The sequence below is a fragment of the Vidua chalybeata genome, chromosome 3, assembly GCF_026979565.1.
Source record: "Vidua chalybeata isolate OUT-0048 chromosome 3, bVidCha1 merged haplotype, whole genome shotgun sequence".
Lineage (NCBI taxonomy): Eukaryota > Metazoa > Chordata > Aves > Passeriformes > Viduidae > Vidua > Vidua chalybeata.
This window is the reverse complement of record NC_071532.1, coordinates 54,144,407-54,163,433: the sequence shown is the minus strand read 5'-3', so window position 1 is coordinate 54,163,433 and position 19,027 is coordinate 54,144,407. Positions and strand designations below refer to the sequence as shown.

Here is a 19,027-nt window from a genome sequence, read left to right as displayed (position 1 = left end):
TCCTAATTAATGCTCTGTAGTAACTTTGAATGATTCGAACATTTAATTGGAGTACTTCCTATTGTACTTTCTTTGCTGAGAAAAATAATTAAAATATCAAATAAAATTAGTCCCCAAACCCACCTTGGACAAAATCTACAATCTAGCCTTTCCCAGGCCTAGGAGTTAATTCAGACAAATCTATTCTTATCTTACCTGCTAGCCAGTTCTGTCTTGTTTTAATTCCTATCCTTTTCATTTTGGCGGACAATTTCCCTGGGGATATTTTAAAAGTTTCCTGTTGTTTTTTTTTATTTTTTCTTTTTTAACAAAGTTTCCAGAAGGTTATTTTTTTTCCTTTATTTTTGTCTTAAAAACATACTTTATTGAAGGTGGATGTCAGATTAGTTTGACACAATCTGCTTACCCACAATGTATATATGTTATAGTCCATTTATCTTCACATTTCTGATTTTTCTTTCCTTGAATTTATTGTGAGAGCCTAAGGTTACTACATAGGCTGTATTTTATATTATAGATCTGTATTTTCCAAAATTAGATTACCTCAGCATTCTCATTCTTTGTTTAAACATAGCTATTGGATGTTATTCACCAGCTGTATAGCCTCATCCTCTTTTCCCCATCATCAATTGAATAATTTATTGAAATCCTTGCTCCTGAGCTTCAATTTCATATGCCAGGTTTTATATGTTGAGAGCTAAAGTTTAGTCCTCTGCACAGCTACTTGCACCCACCTCAGACATGGTTATTTCTGATCATTAATTGCTGTCCTGCCTTACTTGTCTTTATTGATTACAAACATATTTCAGCCTGGTTCAGCCAAGATCTATGGGACTGGCTTTACCATGGCCTTTAGAGTCAGACTGTTTTAGTGAGTGTTTGGTGAGGTGGTAAGTGGATCAGGTGAAGTTAGGGATACCAAGAAAGACTCACAGCTGCTAACTGTTAATCAAGCATCTCCCCTTAGCTGAGACATGCCTGGGTGCATTCCGTCGCCTGATTCTGACAAAACATGTGACTTCATCTCTCTTTCCTGCAGCTGAGGATAGTTATCAAGTAGCGCACAGAGCTGCTGCTCCTCACAGATCTGAAAATGATGCCCTGCTGTGGTCTTTGTTTGTCTTGGAGTGAGAGACTGAGTACATTTAATTTTTCTGTGTTGTCTTCTCATGTAGATGTAGAAGGAATTTTTATTCAATTTATCATTGACTTTGGAGCAGCAGGTGGAAACACTCCTTCTTGCTATAGTTTGAAAAAGAGGTGGTTACACCACCTACACAGTGCTTGACATTTGATAACACTTGACATGCTTGTGATGGTTATTTGACATTTTTTAAATCAGTGAGAGCAGTCTGAAATGGAACAAGTTCTGAAAAGAGAACTATGAATAAAGAAACAGGATCCTCAGTTCCTACTCTCTCTTCATGATGGTTTTGTCTTTGCAGTGAGCAGCTGAACTGGTAGGAACATCTATGACTTGAAAGTAATTAAGGCTTCTTTGTTAATTAAACAGAAGAAGAAAGATAAGTGACATTTGCATTTGCTGATGGCTTCTTTATGGTAAATGAATTGCCGGATGGTCGATGTTGATGTTTTCCAGTTGATTTCCTTTGGATTCTTGGCTGGGATTGTAGGAGAGATTATTATTGTCTCACATCTGTTAGACGATGAGTTTCTATTGTGCCTCACTGCGAACAAACACATGAATAACTTCCACATTCACCACTTGTACATGTATCACTGCATCAACATGGGAAGAAACATTCCCGTAGGCATACAGAGCTCTTGGATATGCTGCATGTGTTTGTTTTTTCAAACCAACTGTCCCATCTGTGTGCTCTGTGCCTGCTTTTAATTGAATGTTGAGCAGTGAGGAACAGGACTTAAGAAGTATGTTTTCTGTCATTTTTTTAGTGGTTACACTGTAACTTCTCTTGAATGATTGAGTCGCTTACCTGCCTGCCAGCAAGACTCAACATTGCAGGAGTAATGGCATTCTTTGGTGATGCTGTTGGTAGCTAGAGGCTGAGTGTGTTCTTAGTATTTGGTGGTTCTTTGCTAGAAACCAAGAAAAAATGTTTGGTATGCATTTCATGTGATGTAGTTTAAGCTTTTCACATGGAGGTGGTCTTTGCCCCCCCTGTGCTTTTCTCTGAATTCTAGCATTTATCTGCTGTTGCTACTCTTCTTGTTTGCAACAAAGCTGATTGTATTGGGTTTGTGTTGCAAAGTCTTGTTAGCAGGGGCCTACAGGGGTGGCTTCTGTGAGAAGCTTCTAGATGCTTCCCAGTGCCAGCTGGCTCCAATATGGACTCACCACTGGCCAAGGCTGAGCCCATCAGCAGTGGTCATACCTCTTCTGGGATAAGATATTTAAGAAGGGGAAAAAAGCTCTGCACAATCACAGCTGGAGGGAGGAGTGAGAATATCTGAGAAAAACAACTCTTCAGACACCAAGATCAGTGAAAAAGGAAGGGATGGGATATGCTCTGGGTGCTGGACAGACCTTGCAGCCCTTAGTGCAGATCATGGTGGGGCAGCTGTTCCACTGCAGCCCACAGAGATCCACCTGCAGCCTGTGGAAGACCCACACCAGAGCAGATGGATGCAGGAAGAAGGCTGTGACCCTATGGGAAGACCATGCTGGAGCAGTTTTGCTGGCCAGATTTGTGACCCTGTGGGGGATCCAGCCTGGAGCAGTTAGTTCCAGAAGGCCTGCACCCTGTGTGAGGGACCCACTCTGGAGCAGTTTGTGAAGAACTGCAGCCCATGGGATGGAGTCATGCTGGAGAAGTTCAAGGAGGACTGTCTTCCATGGGAGGGTCTCCATGCTGGAGCAGGGGAAGAGTGTGAGGAGTACTCCCCATGAGGAAGAAAGAGCAGCAGAGACAATGTGTGATGAACTGACCACAACCCCCCATTCCCTGATGCCCTGTGCTGCTCAGGGGAAGGAGGGAGAGAAAATCAGGAATAAAGTTAAGTCTGGGAAGAAGAGAGGGGTAGGGAGAAGGTGTTTTTAAGATTTGGGTTCATTTTTCATTATCCTACTGTGATTTGATTAGTAATAAATTAAACTAATTTTTCCAAGTTGCGTTGGTTTTGCCTGTGACTGGTGAATGATCTCTCCCTGTGCTTTTCTCAACCCATGACCCTTTCATAATATTTCTCTCCCCTGCTCAGCTGAGCAGGGGAGTGATCAAGCTGCTTTGGTGGACTCTTGGTGTCCAGCTAGGGTCAACCTACCACACTGACTTAGTATTTTCTTTTCTGGAGACATTCCTGTGTGCTAGACTGAAAAAAAAGTATCTGCTTCAGAGGGTCCTGTATCCCAGCTGGAAGTGATAAACATTTCAACTCAGCAAGCATGAATGTGTGTGTAAACAGGACAGAGGTGTACTGCAGCAGAGAAGAATTATGTTAAAATATTTAAACCATGTTTTGTTTAACTCGTCATTATCAGTCCCATTTTTCTTCCAGACAGTTTTATCACAAGTATGTCAGTAGAATAAATCAAATGTACTACTGTAATGGAGCTGTATGGGCAGATTTAGCCATGATACACTCACCATTTACTATGCTTGAAAGCCTCCCAATGTTTTCAGTGAAGTATTCCATGTTCTCTTTAAATAGAGAGAAACATAATTCTAGTAACATCAGAGTTTTGGGTTTTTTAAAAAATAGTGATTAAAAAAAGCCTGGAAGTGCTGGTTTGACCTTGAATTTCAATGATTTTTAGGAATATATATCTCCCTGCATACTTTTCCATCCTCGTGGCCAGCAAAGAACCAGAAAATGATATAGTGGAACAAATTTGTACTTGCACAGTGATAGCATCTTTCTTAATTTTGTGCAAATTCTATACAGTTTTGTTGCAAGTTTTACCTGAAAGAATAGTGGTTAATCAGCCTTTAAGAGAACACTTTCACATTATTATTTGTGAACATCCTTGATGATATGAATTCTATTGTAGAGCTAAATCCAAATCTGAATGTTTAAAGAAAATACATTTTGTAGAGTTTGGCTTTAGTCCCCTTCCAGTTATCTCTGGAAGTTGAAAGAATTTCAGTGTTGAAGTTTTTGCTGTGTTTATGTCCTTAAGCTTTGCATTTGTAATCACCCATCCTCTAATATTACCTTTTTTGAGGGGGGTGGGGCAGGGTGTTGGGCTGTGTTGCTGATATTGGTGCATCTGTGCTTTTTGGGAATAGTCTGTAGGAGCAGATCCAAAGGAAGTCCCCTTCCACAGCAAAAGAAGGAAGAGGAGACAGGATATGGATGCTAAACTGATCAACAACCCATACATCCTTCCTTCCTTCCTTTCTTTCTTCCCTCCCCATGTTAGTTCTGCATACAATGTAGGATGCAGTAGGATGTCTTTTCTCACCTTGGATTCTTTCCGTGTAACTTTTTTTAGGTTTTGCTATTTAAAATAACATTTAGTGTCACTTCTCCATCGTCAGCAACTCATTCTGCCAACAGCAAATGTTATAAAAATGGGCAAGACTATATAGACCTATCTCTGACAGTCTTGTAGACTACAAAGGAAAAATAAAATGAGGGTAAAGGCAGGAAAAGATAGGTCATCTGGAAAAAAAATACAATATAAAATTTGTCTGCTTTGGGTGTTGTTATCCTGATTTCTTCTGTTTATGTTGTTTGCTGATTGTTTTACCCTATTTTCCTCTTCCCACGTTTATGCTCTCTCTTCATTGCTTGTGTAAGTTAGTTTTACTGCTTCGTAAAAGACAAGTATGTTTAACGGTCACTTTGTAAAATCAGGAAAATGGAGTTTTTTTCTCACTAGCTAACTACCTGAGATCAAACTCTAGATTCTTTATGCTATTGCAAAATATAGCTCAGGTGCATGCTGTTTGGAGGGGAGAAGGGCATTAAAACCCATAAGGCAAGTAAAAAGAGCTCACCTGGGAAACAATAGGAAATAATATCCTTGGCATCACCTTACCCTGAAAAAAATGTTGTTTAAAAGTCAATTTAAGTTTTAGGGATTGGCTTACACAGGAGTTGACAATGGTAGAAGTCAACAGGCATTCATGTGTACTCATATACAGAAGAGAGCCTCAAAATTACTTTAAAAGTCCAGAGGGAAGGAGAAAATTATTCAGGCTTGGTGGAAGAAGAGAGGTAAAAGCATAATAAAGTAAATAGACAAGACAGACTCTTTCTTAAGGTCTTAAAGATGATGGATGGCTGGAGTGGGGTTGTATAAAATGTGTTCTTTCTGTAAAAGTGATAACTCTTTGGGTATTGCATCTTACACAGGCTCTTACATATCAGGAGCAGCACCTGACTCTGGGAGAAGGTAAAAAAGCCTAAGGGGAGAAAAGTGAGGAGACCTTGTTTCTGCAAGGATAGGGAAATGAGAAAGTGGTCAAGTATTTGGCATGTAGGTGCAAAACATCAGCCTCCATGCTAAGCTTGACCCTAAGCACCTTAATAACATATAGAAAAATCCAAGTTGACATTGTGCTGAGTTAGTTGCGTGTCTTTCTCTGACTTGCCTCTGGAGTCTGTCAGCCATGTTTTGTCTTACCAGGAAGGCTCCTTGTGGGTTGCAAGGTGCTCTTTTGGGCCTAAAATTCCCATTTTCCTCTCTACTTCAAACCATGTTCTTCAATTCTCTCTGAGAGGAACCGGTACTGCTATGCATTGACAGGACAACAGCAACATCCAGGCAGCTAAATTCTGTTGTCCTTCCCAATTTCTTTGTTGCAAGCTGTCGTGATTTTACTGCAAGATGGGTGGCATTTGTTTTAATTACCATTTCAGTATCTGGTGTTAGCTATTAAATAAGAATCTTACCTTTTGCTTAAAAATGAATCTCCAGAATTTGTAGGTGTTGAGAAAGAGTTTGAAAATGTTGTAATGTGGTGTGAATTATATTCTGGAGGCTTAAAAACTAGGAAACAAAGCAGCAAACTTTAACTGCCCCCCCCCTCCATTGCTGTGTTACCATCTGAGGTTGCTGAAAAGCCTTCTTCCTTTATCTTTTCTTTCCTTTTTTTTTGTTGGTTGCTTTATAATTTTCAGCTACGTGGATTGATAATACTGCTGATCAAAAATCACTTCTTCAGTTCTAGAGTTTTTAATTAAAATTGCCGTGTGAGCATCTCTGCAGACTTTCAGCAGCCAGTTGAGGAAATATAAAGATAAATGACATAACTTTTAAATGAATGCTCAGCATTGTTGGATAGCTCTTGAGTTTAAATGTAAATATTACTGAAAGCTTCAGTCAGTAAGTAGAGCAGGGCAGTGCTCTAGTTTTTGCATTGTGCCATCTACTGTGTAGATGGACTCCACGCTTGAGAAAATTGGTAAGTATTTGCAAGAAGGGATTGTGTCTGTATTATGAATTATGGTGTTTGTTCCAGGGCAAAATTCTCTTTTTGTCTTAAATCTTTAAAGGATTCAGGACTAAGTTATGTTGAACAATGGTGTGTTTATCCAAGGAGAACTGCTTTGTGCATTTAATAATCTTCACTGGTTGTCTCAGCACAGAGTGTGCTGATTATAGATAGTGCTGCCTTCAAAAGCATGCTGTTAGCAAGAGTGTTACGTTTATTTTGGTAGCTCAGATATGCACATTGCTTCAGACAGTTTCCCATGTCCAGCTGCTGTTTGGAAAGCAGAGTTTCAAGGCATAGTTTCTCCTTGCTTTGACCTCTTCCATTGTTTTCTGAGGTGTGGTGATGATTTCAAATTTTGTATTTCTTTTGGACATGGCGCTTAGTGTCCTGGTGGTGTTAGGTCATAGGTTGGACTCAGTGGTTTCAGAGGTTTTTTCCAGCCTAATTGATTCTGTGAGTCTCTCCTGCTGTTGTAATTGTACTAGACACTGAAAGTGTTGGCAGGTAAGAGCAAATATTTCTCCTGTTTCTGTCCTAATTTATTTGCCTCTAATTTATTTATTGCCTCTAATTATTATCTGCCTCTAAATTATTTATGTGTTTTATTTCAAATGCAGACTTTAGTAACGTGCCTGACATCACATCCAGTTTGAAAAGAAGCAGTACTGATGGCACTCTGGACCAAGTGCCACACAGGGAGAAGACTGATCCACCCTTCAGGGTAAGAAAATGCTTAACACAACAGTCCTTATGAACCAAAAGGCAGTGTTGTAGCGTTAATGCTCTGCATTTTATTTGAAAGAATTTCACATGTGGCATTAGCTTGAAAAAATTTGTATGCATATTAGCTGTACTTGGTGTTTTAGTATCTGGAGGTCACCCTGCTGTAGGTTGGCATCTACAGCACAGCTGCTGCATCTGCAGGAGCAGTGTGATGGGGGCAAATGCCAAGCCGATGGAGACTTGTCAAATTCATTCTTCTGTGTGGCTTGAACCCAGTTCCTGCAGAGAACAGTAAAGCTGCTACAGCTTTCTAATTGATTCAGTTTGTTTTGTCTTCTCTTTTTGCTGATAATTCATGGGCTTACTGTTAATATTGCAGTGACCATAGCAATACTATGTCAATAGTTTTAAACAGGGCTACAGGCTTGGAGAGGTGCAGTGTTTGAGAGACAGTGATTGCCACTCTCTAATTTGGAGACCCTTTATGTGTCTGCAGCTTCTGTTTGAAGTGGCTGGACTAATGGTTTTCTTTCTCTCAGCAAGGACTTTGGGGGCTGAGGCAGGAATGCCCAGAATTAGCACCCACCTTCATGCACTGGTCTCCAAAGAGCAGCTTTTTGTCCGTTTTGCTCTGAATCAGGCTAATTGCAACCTGCGTCCAATTGAAGTGCATATTGTTTTGAACCTCCCAACTGCAAGTGTGGGTAGTGTTTTTGAGTTGGTGGCCATGATTTTACCTGGCATTGCCATTCTGACAACAGAAATGTGTTTTTAAATTCTGTTGATGAGTTGGTTGTATCTTCAAGCAAATTTGTGATAACACTTGTGTTAACACTCTTGCATAACGGGAATGACGTTAGAGTTTTTATGGTTCTGGAATATATTACTGCTGTGTGCTATGTTGTGTGAAAAATTGGTAGAGATGAGAGAGAATGTTAAAACTCAGAAGACTGGAATAGGAAGATATATTGTACCTCTAACCATACTTACTGAGAGGAGCTGTTAATCTTACTTTTTGAATTACTTAGTTACCTACTTCAGTCTTACACAGGTGATATTATGCCCTTTCCCTAGAGAATAAGGAGAATCCCAGTGATTGTGGGTCTTCAGCCCATCTCCTGCTGCACAGGAGCGTTCCCAGAGAAATGATCTGTATCCTGTGTAAGGATTGCTTATGCTTCCCCAAAGTCTTTGCAACCAGACAAGAACAAACTGGATTTTCTCCCCTTAGGATACATTGTTCCTTTGAAAGGAATATTGTGGATTTCTCTGCTGTGCTGTTTTAGGAATTCTGCCTGGCTTTAGGGGTGGGGATCTTTGTGGGAGCACAGCAGAAGTGACCACAAGGCTTAGGACGTTTTGATGGCTGTTTTTACCAGGCCAGGCTCCCCTGAGTATCTTGGGGAGCCCTGCTCACCCAGATTATGTGGTTTCCCTTGTGCACTGTGTGGACATAAATGCTGACCTTCTGTCCTGCTGGAGGGGAGGAGATTTTGGGGCATCAGCTTTACTCTAGCAGAAGAACAAAGCCAATCCTGATCGCCTGTGTCAAATACACCAGGTGCCAGAAAATTAGGGAGAGTTCTGAGGATTTAAGTACACAGAGAACAATTGCTGTACACTAGTTGTTGCTTTTAATGCACTAAATTTGCTCCAATGTTCTAAATTACATGCTGCAATTAAAGCTCAAAAAAAGAGGGGAAAATGGACAGGTCTGCTCCCTGCCCTCCCTCCAGCCTCAAATTTGTCAGATTCAGCAGTACTAGGGCTTTTGCATGATTTGCTGAAGTAATTGCCCATTCTGTATTGCAGTTCACTTCTTGAGCTGACATGCAGGTCTGCTAGTGTCATTTTAAAAATTATCTGAGGCTGTCCTGGTTTTGTAGGTACAAGGGTGGAAAACAGCCTGGCAATCAGAGGCAGTCAGACTGCAGCTGTAAAAGAGTCTGTGACAGCTCTATAATTTCGGCAAATGGTTTGTAATTGATTGCTGTCTTTCTGTTGGAGGGTGCCTATTACCGTCAGAGCTTTTTGTCTGACCCTTTTGATATCCCCAATAGATGTAGAAGTGAAGAAAACCCAAACCTAACAGTTAAGTTCAGGTGGTGTATATTGTATGTGCTTTTGTGATTATGTATAGCAGGAATTAAAATGATTTCTGTTTTTATAGCTGTGATTTGGGACTGTTCACCAGATGAACAATAACTATTGCTAATAAAAGCTAGTTTGAGGAAATCATGCAGCCTTGAAAAGTGTAGCATCTGGATTTGGGATTGTGGATTTTTTTTTTCCCTTTGCCTTCTGTTTCCTGCATGTGCTGACTTGACCTCCCACGCCTGTGGACACCATTAGTGCAGTAGGCAAGTAGGCGATGCTGCAGAAATATGGGGGAGAGGAGCTCTGTAAGCACAGCTCTGTGGAGGAGAGGCTGGTGGTGCTGAGAGGTTCTGAGCACAGCCTGGAACAACAGGCAGTTTGGGATTATTTCAGGGAAGACACAGCTAGAGATGCTCACTTTCCAGTTGACAGCAATGGTAGATGTGATTGTTTGGCTCTGAGGGAGCAGGCTCCTTTGAAGTTTGGTTGATTTTTGTCCTGTAACATGTAAGTAAGTTAAAAACAGTCTTAAAATTTTGGGTTTAATGATTGCATGTCTGATTTCTGGATTTTATGTTTCTTGTTTGAAGCATTTTCATTTGTCTGTTTTTCATTTATTTTCACTTTATTTTCTTCATCTCATACCAAACTAAGGTGAAGCATCATCTTAATTGAAAGTACAGTGAGGTGTTTCAGAGGTGCCTTATAATCTCAAAGCAATAAGTCTTTTGTTGCATGTGTACTACATTCTAACATGCCTTCATTTAGTCAGTCATTCATGGATTTATATTTTTTTTTTGGTAGACCGAGAAGTGAATTTAGGAGGGCAAGAGAGGCTAGTATCATTCTGGAAATGGAAGCTGTTCCTTAAGTTATAAAATGTTATTAAAAATACATGGATATCAAGAACCATGCATTCCAGATGCACATTTATTCTGACAAGAATACAAGCTCTGTATTCTCTGGGATACCCCATTTGTACTTTAATACCTTTAACCTTATCTTCAATTTTATTTAACAGGGATAGATATTATACTTGTAACACATTGTGCTGCAGTACGTTTTTGAACTGTATTAAAATACTGTTTATGTGGCAACAGCATGTTGTCCTTGCTCTTGGTTCTGGAGTGTGTAGATGTTCTGTTGACCGAAGAATATGTGACCTCAGAAAATCTGTGAATTGAGCATGCCTGTCGATGTAGTTAAGTTTAGTTGTGTTTAATCATTTTGAGAAGTAATTGTCTGTGCTCCTGGTGCTCATTTAAATCCTGATATGTTGGCAGTTGCCAAGAATCAAGCTCTCTTTACATCAAAGTAGCATGAAGTTGAATGAACAAAAAATGCACTTTGTCCTTTAGCTAGTTGTTATTTCTAATTGCAAACTATATTGGCTAGAAATGTTTTCTCTAGCCCACTGTTTGTTTCAAGATTAAGTTTAATAGTCTGTTATTGACTTGCTTATCTTTACTTTGTATTTTCAGTGTATTAAAAATAATCTTCTATGAAACATAGCTAGAAGGGGAAATTTTACCATATAATTACCTATTATTTTAAGGTATCTAGAAAGAGACCTGCTGTAATCTGACTTTTGGTTGCTCTGAATCTTATAAGTGTCATCAGAGAGATGCATTTCTGAAATCATATTAAATCTAGCAGACATAAAGAAGTAACTTCATAAAAATGCTTGTCTGAGAAGGGGGAGATGTGTTTTCACTTTAAGTATTTTACAGATCATAAGAAAAAACCTTAGGGTATACTCTCTGCAAATATTTCACATAACTTCATTTTATACTCAGCTGTATCTTAGAGGTCTTTAAGAGACTCAAGAAACTCAGTAAAAATAGCTAATGTGATGGCTTTTAATCATCAGTCAAGGAATACTGAATGGTTTTATGGTGGCATCTTCAAAAATTAACATTGCAGGTGCAGAAATGGAAGCTGCTGTGTGAGAAACTTTGAATGTTAACAAGAACTGGCTTTTTAAACAATGGCCAACTGGATTCATTTTGTAAGGCTTTGAAATGCTGCCATATTTCTTTCAAACAATGAAGTAATATTGGTCCTGGGAATAAGTTGAATATAGAAACTTGGGGAAATTGCCTTTGCTGTTGCCTCTTGAAAGAGTCACTTTACACTCAGCATGGGTTATTGATCATACATGAGGACAAATGTATATGAGGACAAATCCATTCCCATCATCTCTTAATAAAAAAGAAATAAATTCTATACACTGAAGAGACAAAACCCATTCTTCTTCCTTAAGAATACCATTCTTAATGCAATGAATGGAAGTGATGGTTAAAAATCCTAGAACACCTTGCCCTAGCTTGAGCTTATTTAGCTTATCTCAACTTCATCTGATAAGGAAATGAGAATTCATGGCAAGTCTGACCAGCAGAGTTCATGACACTTTTGGCAAATGCACATCTGCATCTCCTGCAGGAGGAAGCATTTTCAGCAAATGCTTTCAGCTTTTCATGGGGATGAGGTCCAGGTCAATATGATGGCCCTACTTGAAATGCCCATTTTTGCAGATATAGCGGACAAAAAGAAGGTAGAAAAAATATGTCCTTGTGTGTTTCAGAAGTCTTGTTTTTGGATGCTTGAGTTTCTTATGTAATATTGAATCATCCTTCCAGTGTTTTTGAAGCTTGTGTGTTCTGTTTATTGTGATGCCAGTTGTGGCCAGTGCAGTGAGTACATTTCCATGAAGCCAGCATGTCTGGGACCATGGTGAGAAATCTGGTTTTTGGTTTGCCTGCATGCCGTGCCACTTTTCGTGTTCAAGGAGCCAACATGCACATATGTCTGATTTGGGCAACTGCTCAGGTTTTTTTGTAGCCCTTCCAATCAAAGGTATATGTGCAATTGAGCCACTTATTTGTATATCTGACGGTGCCCAGGAGGTGTGAATGCAGAGAGAGACTGGATCAGAAAGCAAATTCATCTTCCAAGTTCTACATCATGCAGCTACCTTAGGAAGCATCCCAAAACAGTGCTTTCAACAAATGCAAAATACATGTGTTGGGATTTCAAAAAGGAAATCACTCTGTTATCTATTAGCTGATTTCACACAGCTATTTCTGTAATGAAAATCAGTGAGTATTGTAAAGAGTTTGCTGCCTTTTGTGATTTTGGCCTCTTGTATATACAACATAGCCATCACTGGAGGGGTGGTTTTCATAAGTTGAAGAAATTTGCATTTTGTCTTCAAAATCCCTAAAGCTGATTTCAAAACCCCTCCATTAGTAGCATGACCACAGCCATCAACTTCTGATGCAGAATAATTCAGGGGTAAAAATCCCTAGGTACAATATACATTGAGGTCTACGTTCAAACCAGGATGAGAGAAAGGTGTAAGGTAATCATTGCTCATACTTTCAGTCCAACCCCAACAGAAAATTCATGCAATTGTTCAATGTTTGTGGAAGATTTGAAGGGTATTTTTTCTTCCAGAAGAATGCAAGTGGATGCTAGGAATTATGTATTCCTGATTTATCACCCAGAAAACATTGTACATTGTAATCTGTAGCAGATGGGGTTTGGAGTAGTTCAGGGCACTATTATTCAAAACACATCCAACTGCTTTCTACTGCCGCTGTCAGTAAATGTAATCCTATTTATTATATGGATCATATGTATTATATATGTGTGGTGATTCATTTATTTATTTTGATCTGGTGATGACTCTCATAGCTCTCAGAAATGAGTATGGGATCACCAGTCTGACTGTGTGTATATAAGCAGTGTATGTGAAATAAATTTGTTAAGCAGACTGTAAAAATTAAAAATCTTGGAAAGGAAATGTTACTACTAACCAAGTAAACACCAATTGTTGAGCTCCACTGAAAGAAAACCAAGTAGAAATGACCAGAAGCTCAACAGAGCCCTATACCCACTTCTTGCATAGAGGCAATTCCAGCTGAATGTTGTGATGGCTTCTCATTAGCTCTGTTTTGCATTGCCTGGGCAGTTCCCACTTGCGCAGCATGTCATTAATTGCAGGAGAGCTGCCTGCCTGAAGGTTTACTCAGCATCCTTAGGACATGAAGGATTTTTCCTTTATTTTAATCATGAAAACTTCTTTTTAGCAGTTGATGACATCCAAAAGCCTGGGGAGTAGTCTGCAATTAAAATTTTTTTTTTTTTTTTACTTTGTAGGAGGGGGATTAACAACATAGTACTCTCAAAATCATGTATAGCCTCTGCAATCCAAGTGTCATTTTCTTCCCGATGTGACGTGTATTTAGGGAATCTCAGAGCTAACATGGGAACATAACATCTTTCTCAGCAGTGGTTTCCTTGATTCATTTGTGCCTGGAGGGGACTGTTCTGCATTGAAAGCATGACAAGCCTGTGGGGAGTTCTGCTAATTATTGTGCTTCCCTTGCAGATAGCCCAGCCTATGGTGACCCTACCAGAGCTGGTGGCTCCAGCAGTGTGGACCCGCTGCCTGACCCTTGCTATCTTCCTGTGCCTTTTGAGAAGGGTATCAGTGAAACTATAGCCCTTCAGAAGTTCATAAGAATTTTGCAAATTAATCTAGGGTTTCAGTGTATTAATCTATTGCTCAGAAAAGGCACCAGAACTGGTAGACTATAGGTTACAGAAGGCTTACTGTAAACCTATTAGTGATTGCTACTGCCCAGTCCTGGAATTCACTTTGTTGTGTTGATCCTGGAATTCTGTATTCCCCTGCGGATGGCCCAAAATTCAAATGTAAGAGCTGTGAGTCTTGGCTAACACAGCAAATGAGCTGCAAAGCCACAAGGCTAAAAGCATGGAAAGTGCTATACCTAATGTGAACCTGTAACCAGGTCAGGCTGTAGATGGAGACCTGCTTGCATAGTTACTAGTTACTAGGGAGGCATGAGAACAATAGGAAAGAAGACTGAAGGGTCTGCACAGTATGCGCAGTTCCTGCATCCAGAGGTGTGACCTGGTGGGGCTTTGTTTTGTGCTATTACATTGAGGCCCTGGGGCTTAGGGGAAGGGGGTATTTGTTGTCTTTCCTCCAACTGAAGGAAACGTCCTCTCAAAAGTACCGAGACAGCTTTTGGTGTAAAACATACAGATGGTTTTGATCAGGAAAAGAAATTGTGTTGTGTTGATGCTTGCAAATGAAGGAAGCCAGTGGGAGAGGACTTACAACACAGCTTTTCTTTGTAGTCATCTGGGAAAAATCCATAAGGCTTACCTGCAGATGAAAAGGGAAGCATATGACAGCCGCCCTGAATCATTGCAACAGGATATGGTTAGCAGTGTCTCTGGAGACACCCATGACTTCATTGATGAAGGGCAGGAAGCTCTGCCTGGGAGCCCACCAGCCTCCAAAAGCAACCCTGCTCACCTGCAGTGCAGGATATGACGGCAGCGTTTCACTTTGGAGGGAAAGGCAGAGATATCTAATCACACTTCTGATAGACCCAGGGAACTGGGTAACCTCTCTGCCAGCTGCAGAATATTTGGTGGTTAGTTTTTTTTTAAAAAATCAAGGTACTGTTCAGTTGCAGTGTTGACAGTAGCGTATGTGTTTTTTTCCTTGCGATGCAAAAGCATCTAAACCCAATTTTAGTGCGTGCCAAGGTATGTGAAGTGCCCAGCAGTCATCCGTAGCACACAAAGTCACTTTAAATTTGTACAAAGGTTCAGTATAGGATTTCAGATAAATACTTCATCCTGGATGCCATCATAACTTCAATGAAGCTTTGATTTTGCTCTGTCAGGAGCATGTAATGACAAAGGTTGACCTGAAATACCAAAACTGAAAAACATCTGCTACCTGCAGCAAATTCTGCAAAATAAAAGATAACAAAAAAGGTACATGAAAGAATCAAAGAGTCAGAAGATAAAAAAAAAGAAAAAAAAGTAAGGCGTCAGTTGAGTTAGATGCATAGGGAAGTTCCACCAGATTTTCATGTTTTGTTGTCTGTTGCCTCCTGTTAACATATTGTGAGCAGACATGGACATCCTCTCACATGGTGATTATTTCCTTCTGGGACAGTGGAATTCTCCTGTAGTTCCTAAACACAGCTTTGCCAAAACCAGGGGAGAGGTTGGTGTAGAGTTCAGAGAATCTATATTTGTCTGTACAGGGGAGTTACTGCATCTTGTAACATTAGGAATGCAAAATGCTGGCTACTAACAAGAATAGATAGGAGTTACTGCCTCCAAAAGTGTCACGCTGCAAAACTGTGTTGTTAAACATGGGTGCAACTGCAAAGATAATGTCTCAGTGGTTGCTACAGTTTCTAATGCAATACTTGAAAAAAGTTTTTGCATTCAGCACAAAACACTTCGAGTGAGAATGTTACAAACAATATTTAATATGCTTGAAATTTAAAATAAAGCAAGAATTCACTTTAAACATTTGGAATGCTAACTGATTTTTTAATCACTGGAATTAAAGCAAGTGTCTTCACTGTGGTCATGTATGCTTTGAAAATACATTTTGACAGCATTTAAAAACCATGTTATTAGTATATTAAGCATGACAGGAAAATATGCAGAAAAATTATCCACCCACAGTTATAAAAAGTAAAAAACTAGACTCCCTCTAGATCAGTGTAGAGGTCTGGAGACAAGCTGTATTAATCCTGAGCTTATAATGCTTAGAGACCACTAACATTGCAGAGCTCCTGTTAGTGCAGGGTACGTAAGTACATGTATACTTTTAAATATATGTGTCTGTGTGTGTGTCTACATATGTATGTTGTGTACATGAATTATGCTTCTGTGTCACCAGTGGTCCAGACTGATGTTACAAAGTAGCCCACAAGTGCTGGGGAATGTCCTGCAGGCAAGCCACTGTTTCCTTTCATTCAAAGTGTACACTGACAGAGCAAAATTAGCTTCTTACATTCATGCATTAAGGGCAAAAGCTGGATGGGAAATGAACTGGAGGCAGATAAGCACACCTACACATATCGGGACAATAGAGGGAAGCCTGTGTTATGAAGGATGTCACTGTTATGGTAACTATCAAGGCTGGTGCCACTGAAATGGAAAGATGAAAACCAGATGTCAGTAAAGGGAATGTGCATTATTCAAAGTACACAGGAACAAACAACAGGGCTATGTCATTTTTCCAGTGATCTTAAGAATATTTCACAGTGGTGGATTATTTCACTTGTTTTTGAAAAGTGCTTGAGTGCTGCTTGTGTGCTTCTAGAGAAAAAGAAAGGCTAAATGAAAAGCATTCATTCATTTGCTTTGCTTTAGTTTGTGTTGTTCCCCTTTTTGATTTGTCCAAGTCCCTCAATAGGAGATGGAAAGATTACTGAAACATAATTGTCTTTTTTCTAATGAATACACATTAAAAAAAAGCTGTTAATTGGTAACATCTTTTAGCTGGCATATGGCTAGCTAATAATGCAGGCTTAATTAGCAAATCTGGGGAAGAATAACTTCCTAATATGGAATTAAAAAGGCCTGTCATTGTTTTTCATCAAGATTAACGATATTGCTTGGACCTGAAATTTAGCAACCTCTTTTTTTTTATTCTCAGTCCCAGTGGATGAGCTGTGTTTTTACATGTATCTATTAGAAAAACAGAGCTTGAAAGTGCCACGACTAATGCAGATAGGAAACAAAGGAACAGTAGCTCTCCAGAAAGTATTGTTATACTCTTAATACACTGTATTAAACTTAATCTGGTGACCTGGCCTGTATTATTTTTTAAATGATATATGCAGCACTGTAAACTTTTAATTTTCACAAACTACTTATTTAATTTTGTTTCTTCTCTTCAGACTTGCTCTGTGGATCCCTAGGATCTGTGGACTACTGCAGAGGCACCCACTAAGGGTGGATAAGAACAGTAGCCGTGTACATGCTGCACAGTAATCTATGAATTTGGATTTTTAAACGAGACTGTACATCCACTGAAAAATGAAATGTTAAGGAGCAAGCAAAACCTCTCTTGCTGCTTCAAGACCATTTCCTCAATCTTCTGTTTACAGTCTTCTCCCGCAGTGAACCTGATATGTCTCCAAGAGAAAGAAAGGGCACAGTCCATCCGCTAAGCAAGAGATTCCTGCTGCCGTGATGTGTTCTGCATGCCTTATCAGCAGCGTGTTGTTTCAGGGCTCCAGCATAATTTTTCCTCTGATAGGCAGCCTCTCAGTGACTGAGCTGTACAGTTTGGCAAATGCTGAGCTGTCAAGTTGTGCTAATGATTTGGAAAGAGATGGATGTAAGTTTAATTGCAGTAATTAAAGGAGAAAGCTTTGTTATTCCCTTGTTTGTGTGAAGGTGAACATCCTTGAAACCTCAGAAGCAGTGCACTCTTAACCAAGGATATAGATACCCAGGCTTGGTGTATCATTGGGGTTCAAGAAAAGGGTTTCCTAGGGAGCAGTAGGTGCTGCCAAGGGCAGTGTTGAATGAAGCCTTACAGCTCAACTTCATTGCATTGTAGGAGTGCCATGATAGGGGCAACATGGGAGTTGCTGTGTTTTATTATGTTACTGGTGTAGTTCTCCTTTTATTAATGAATTGCTCGTCAGTCTTTTATCTCTTCAGTTCAGTGTTGTCATGTCCTATAATGTTTTATTTAAAGGTGCATTGTTCTTAGAGTAATCTATCTGTAGACCCAAATTGTTTTGTGTAAATATGTCAACATCAGAACTCTTACTTTCAAGCCTGAATTTATTACTGAGCTCATTTTAAATTTCTTTTTATTGACGTAATTATGGCTAAAAAGTTCAAACAAAGGACAAACATAATTATATAAAGAAATCATCCAGAGAGCTGCCTATTTGTTTTTCATTTTATCATTGTAAGAGCATTTGTATGCCTCAACATTTAGCAGTATATACCCTTGACAGAGCATCGGTGCTGTTGATAAATTATGCTGACCTTCAGGGCAGTCAGCACCCTCTAGATATTTTTAGGTATTTGGCTAACTTTCTCAAAGCACCTGATGTTTTGTTTATGCAGTAAATTTCACAGGCAGGGAGGCAGGTATATTTCTGGGGAGATCAAACCCATCTTCCCTTGTCATAACTGAACTTTGTCCTGCACTCACCACATCAAGCTATTTATAAAAAAATCTTCTCATCTATCATGTTTTTCCTTCATTTGTAGCAATAAAGGGAGGCATGGCAGGTCTGTCTGTACTCTCATACACTGCTTAGCCTCCCTGCACTGGGATATTGTCAGCATCTCCGATTTTGGGTAATCGGCACAAAAGAGAAAGTTGTGCAGCTGAGCTCAGAGGGAAGGTGTGTTTGTGGGGGATCACAACATCTGTGGCTTCCTTCCGAGGGCTCTTTCCTTTGGCAAAGTTTGCATTCACGAGCCGCAATGCCCGCCTTCAGGAGGAGTAAAACCAGAGCTAAGAGTTTAGCGCTGGCTCGCAAAACCCAGCAGCAGGCAGCAGCAGCTTACGGCTCCCTGCACAGGATGTTCTCTGTGGTGAGTTCTGCAGCGGCGTGGCTTCAGCTGGGGGTGCTGCTTAATTAGGCTGGGGTGATGGGGCTGCAGAAGCATCCAAGCTGCCCCTACCTGATAAATAATGACTGTCCCAGCATTAGTAATCAAATAATGGATTCTCACTATGTGGAGTTGGTGGCTGAGTTTGTACCACTACTCTGCATGGGAAAAGATTTGCGGTTTCTGAAGTTTGGGGGAGGGAAGGGTGGGTTGGTTGCCTGCACTGTTTGCTGCTGGGCTCAAGCAAATTGTTATTTCTTGCATCTCCCAGAAAAAGGACTAAGTAAGATCCATATTTTGACAAGAAGTGGGAAGGTTTTAAAAAGATTCCTCATGGAAATTTGGAAATAACTGCAGCCTGAATGTTTTAACCGTTTCTCTGTTTTTTCACAATTAAGTTAGTATTG

General features: G+C 39.9%; 1 protein-coding gene across 3 annotated transcripts in view; it reads left to right on the top strand.

Annotated features, from left to right (window-relative positions):
* Positions 1–19,027, top strand: part of TIAM2 (TIAM Rac1 associated GEF 2) — a 165,919-nt gene that overhangs the window by 127,750 nt on the left and 19,142 nt on the right. For 2 of the 3 annotated variants that reach the window (XM_053937337.1, XM_053937335.1), the window contains one exon: positions 6,983–7,086. In XM_053937337.1, coding sequence (XP_053793312.1) covers positions 6,983–7,086 — 104 coding nt within the window. Of the gene's footprint in view, positions 1–6,682; positions 6,870–6,982; positions 7,087–19,027 lie in introns of those variants that run through there. The other variant, XM_053937336.1, reaches the window with a different exon arrangement.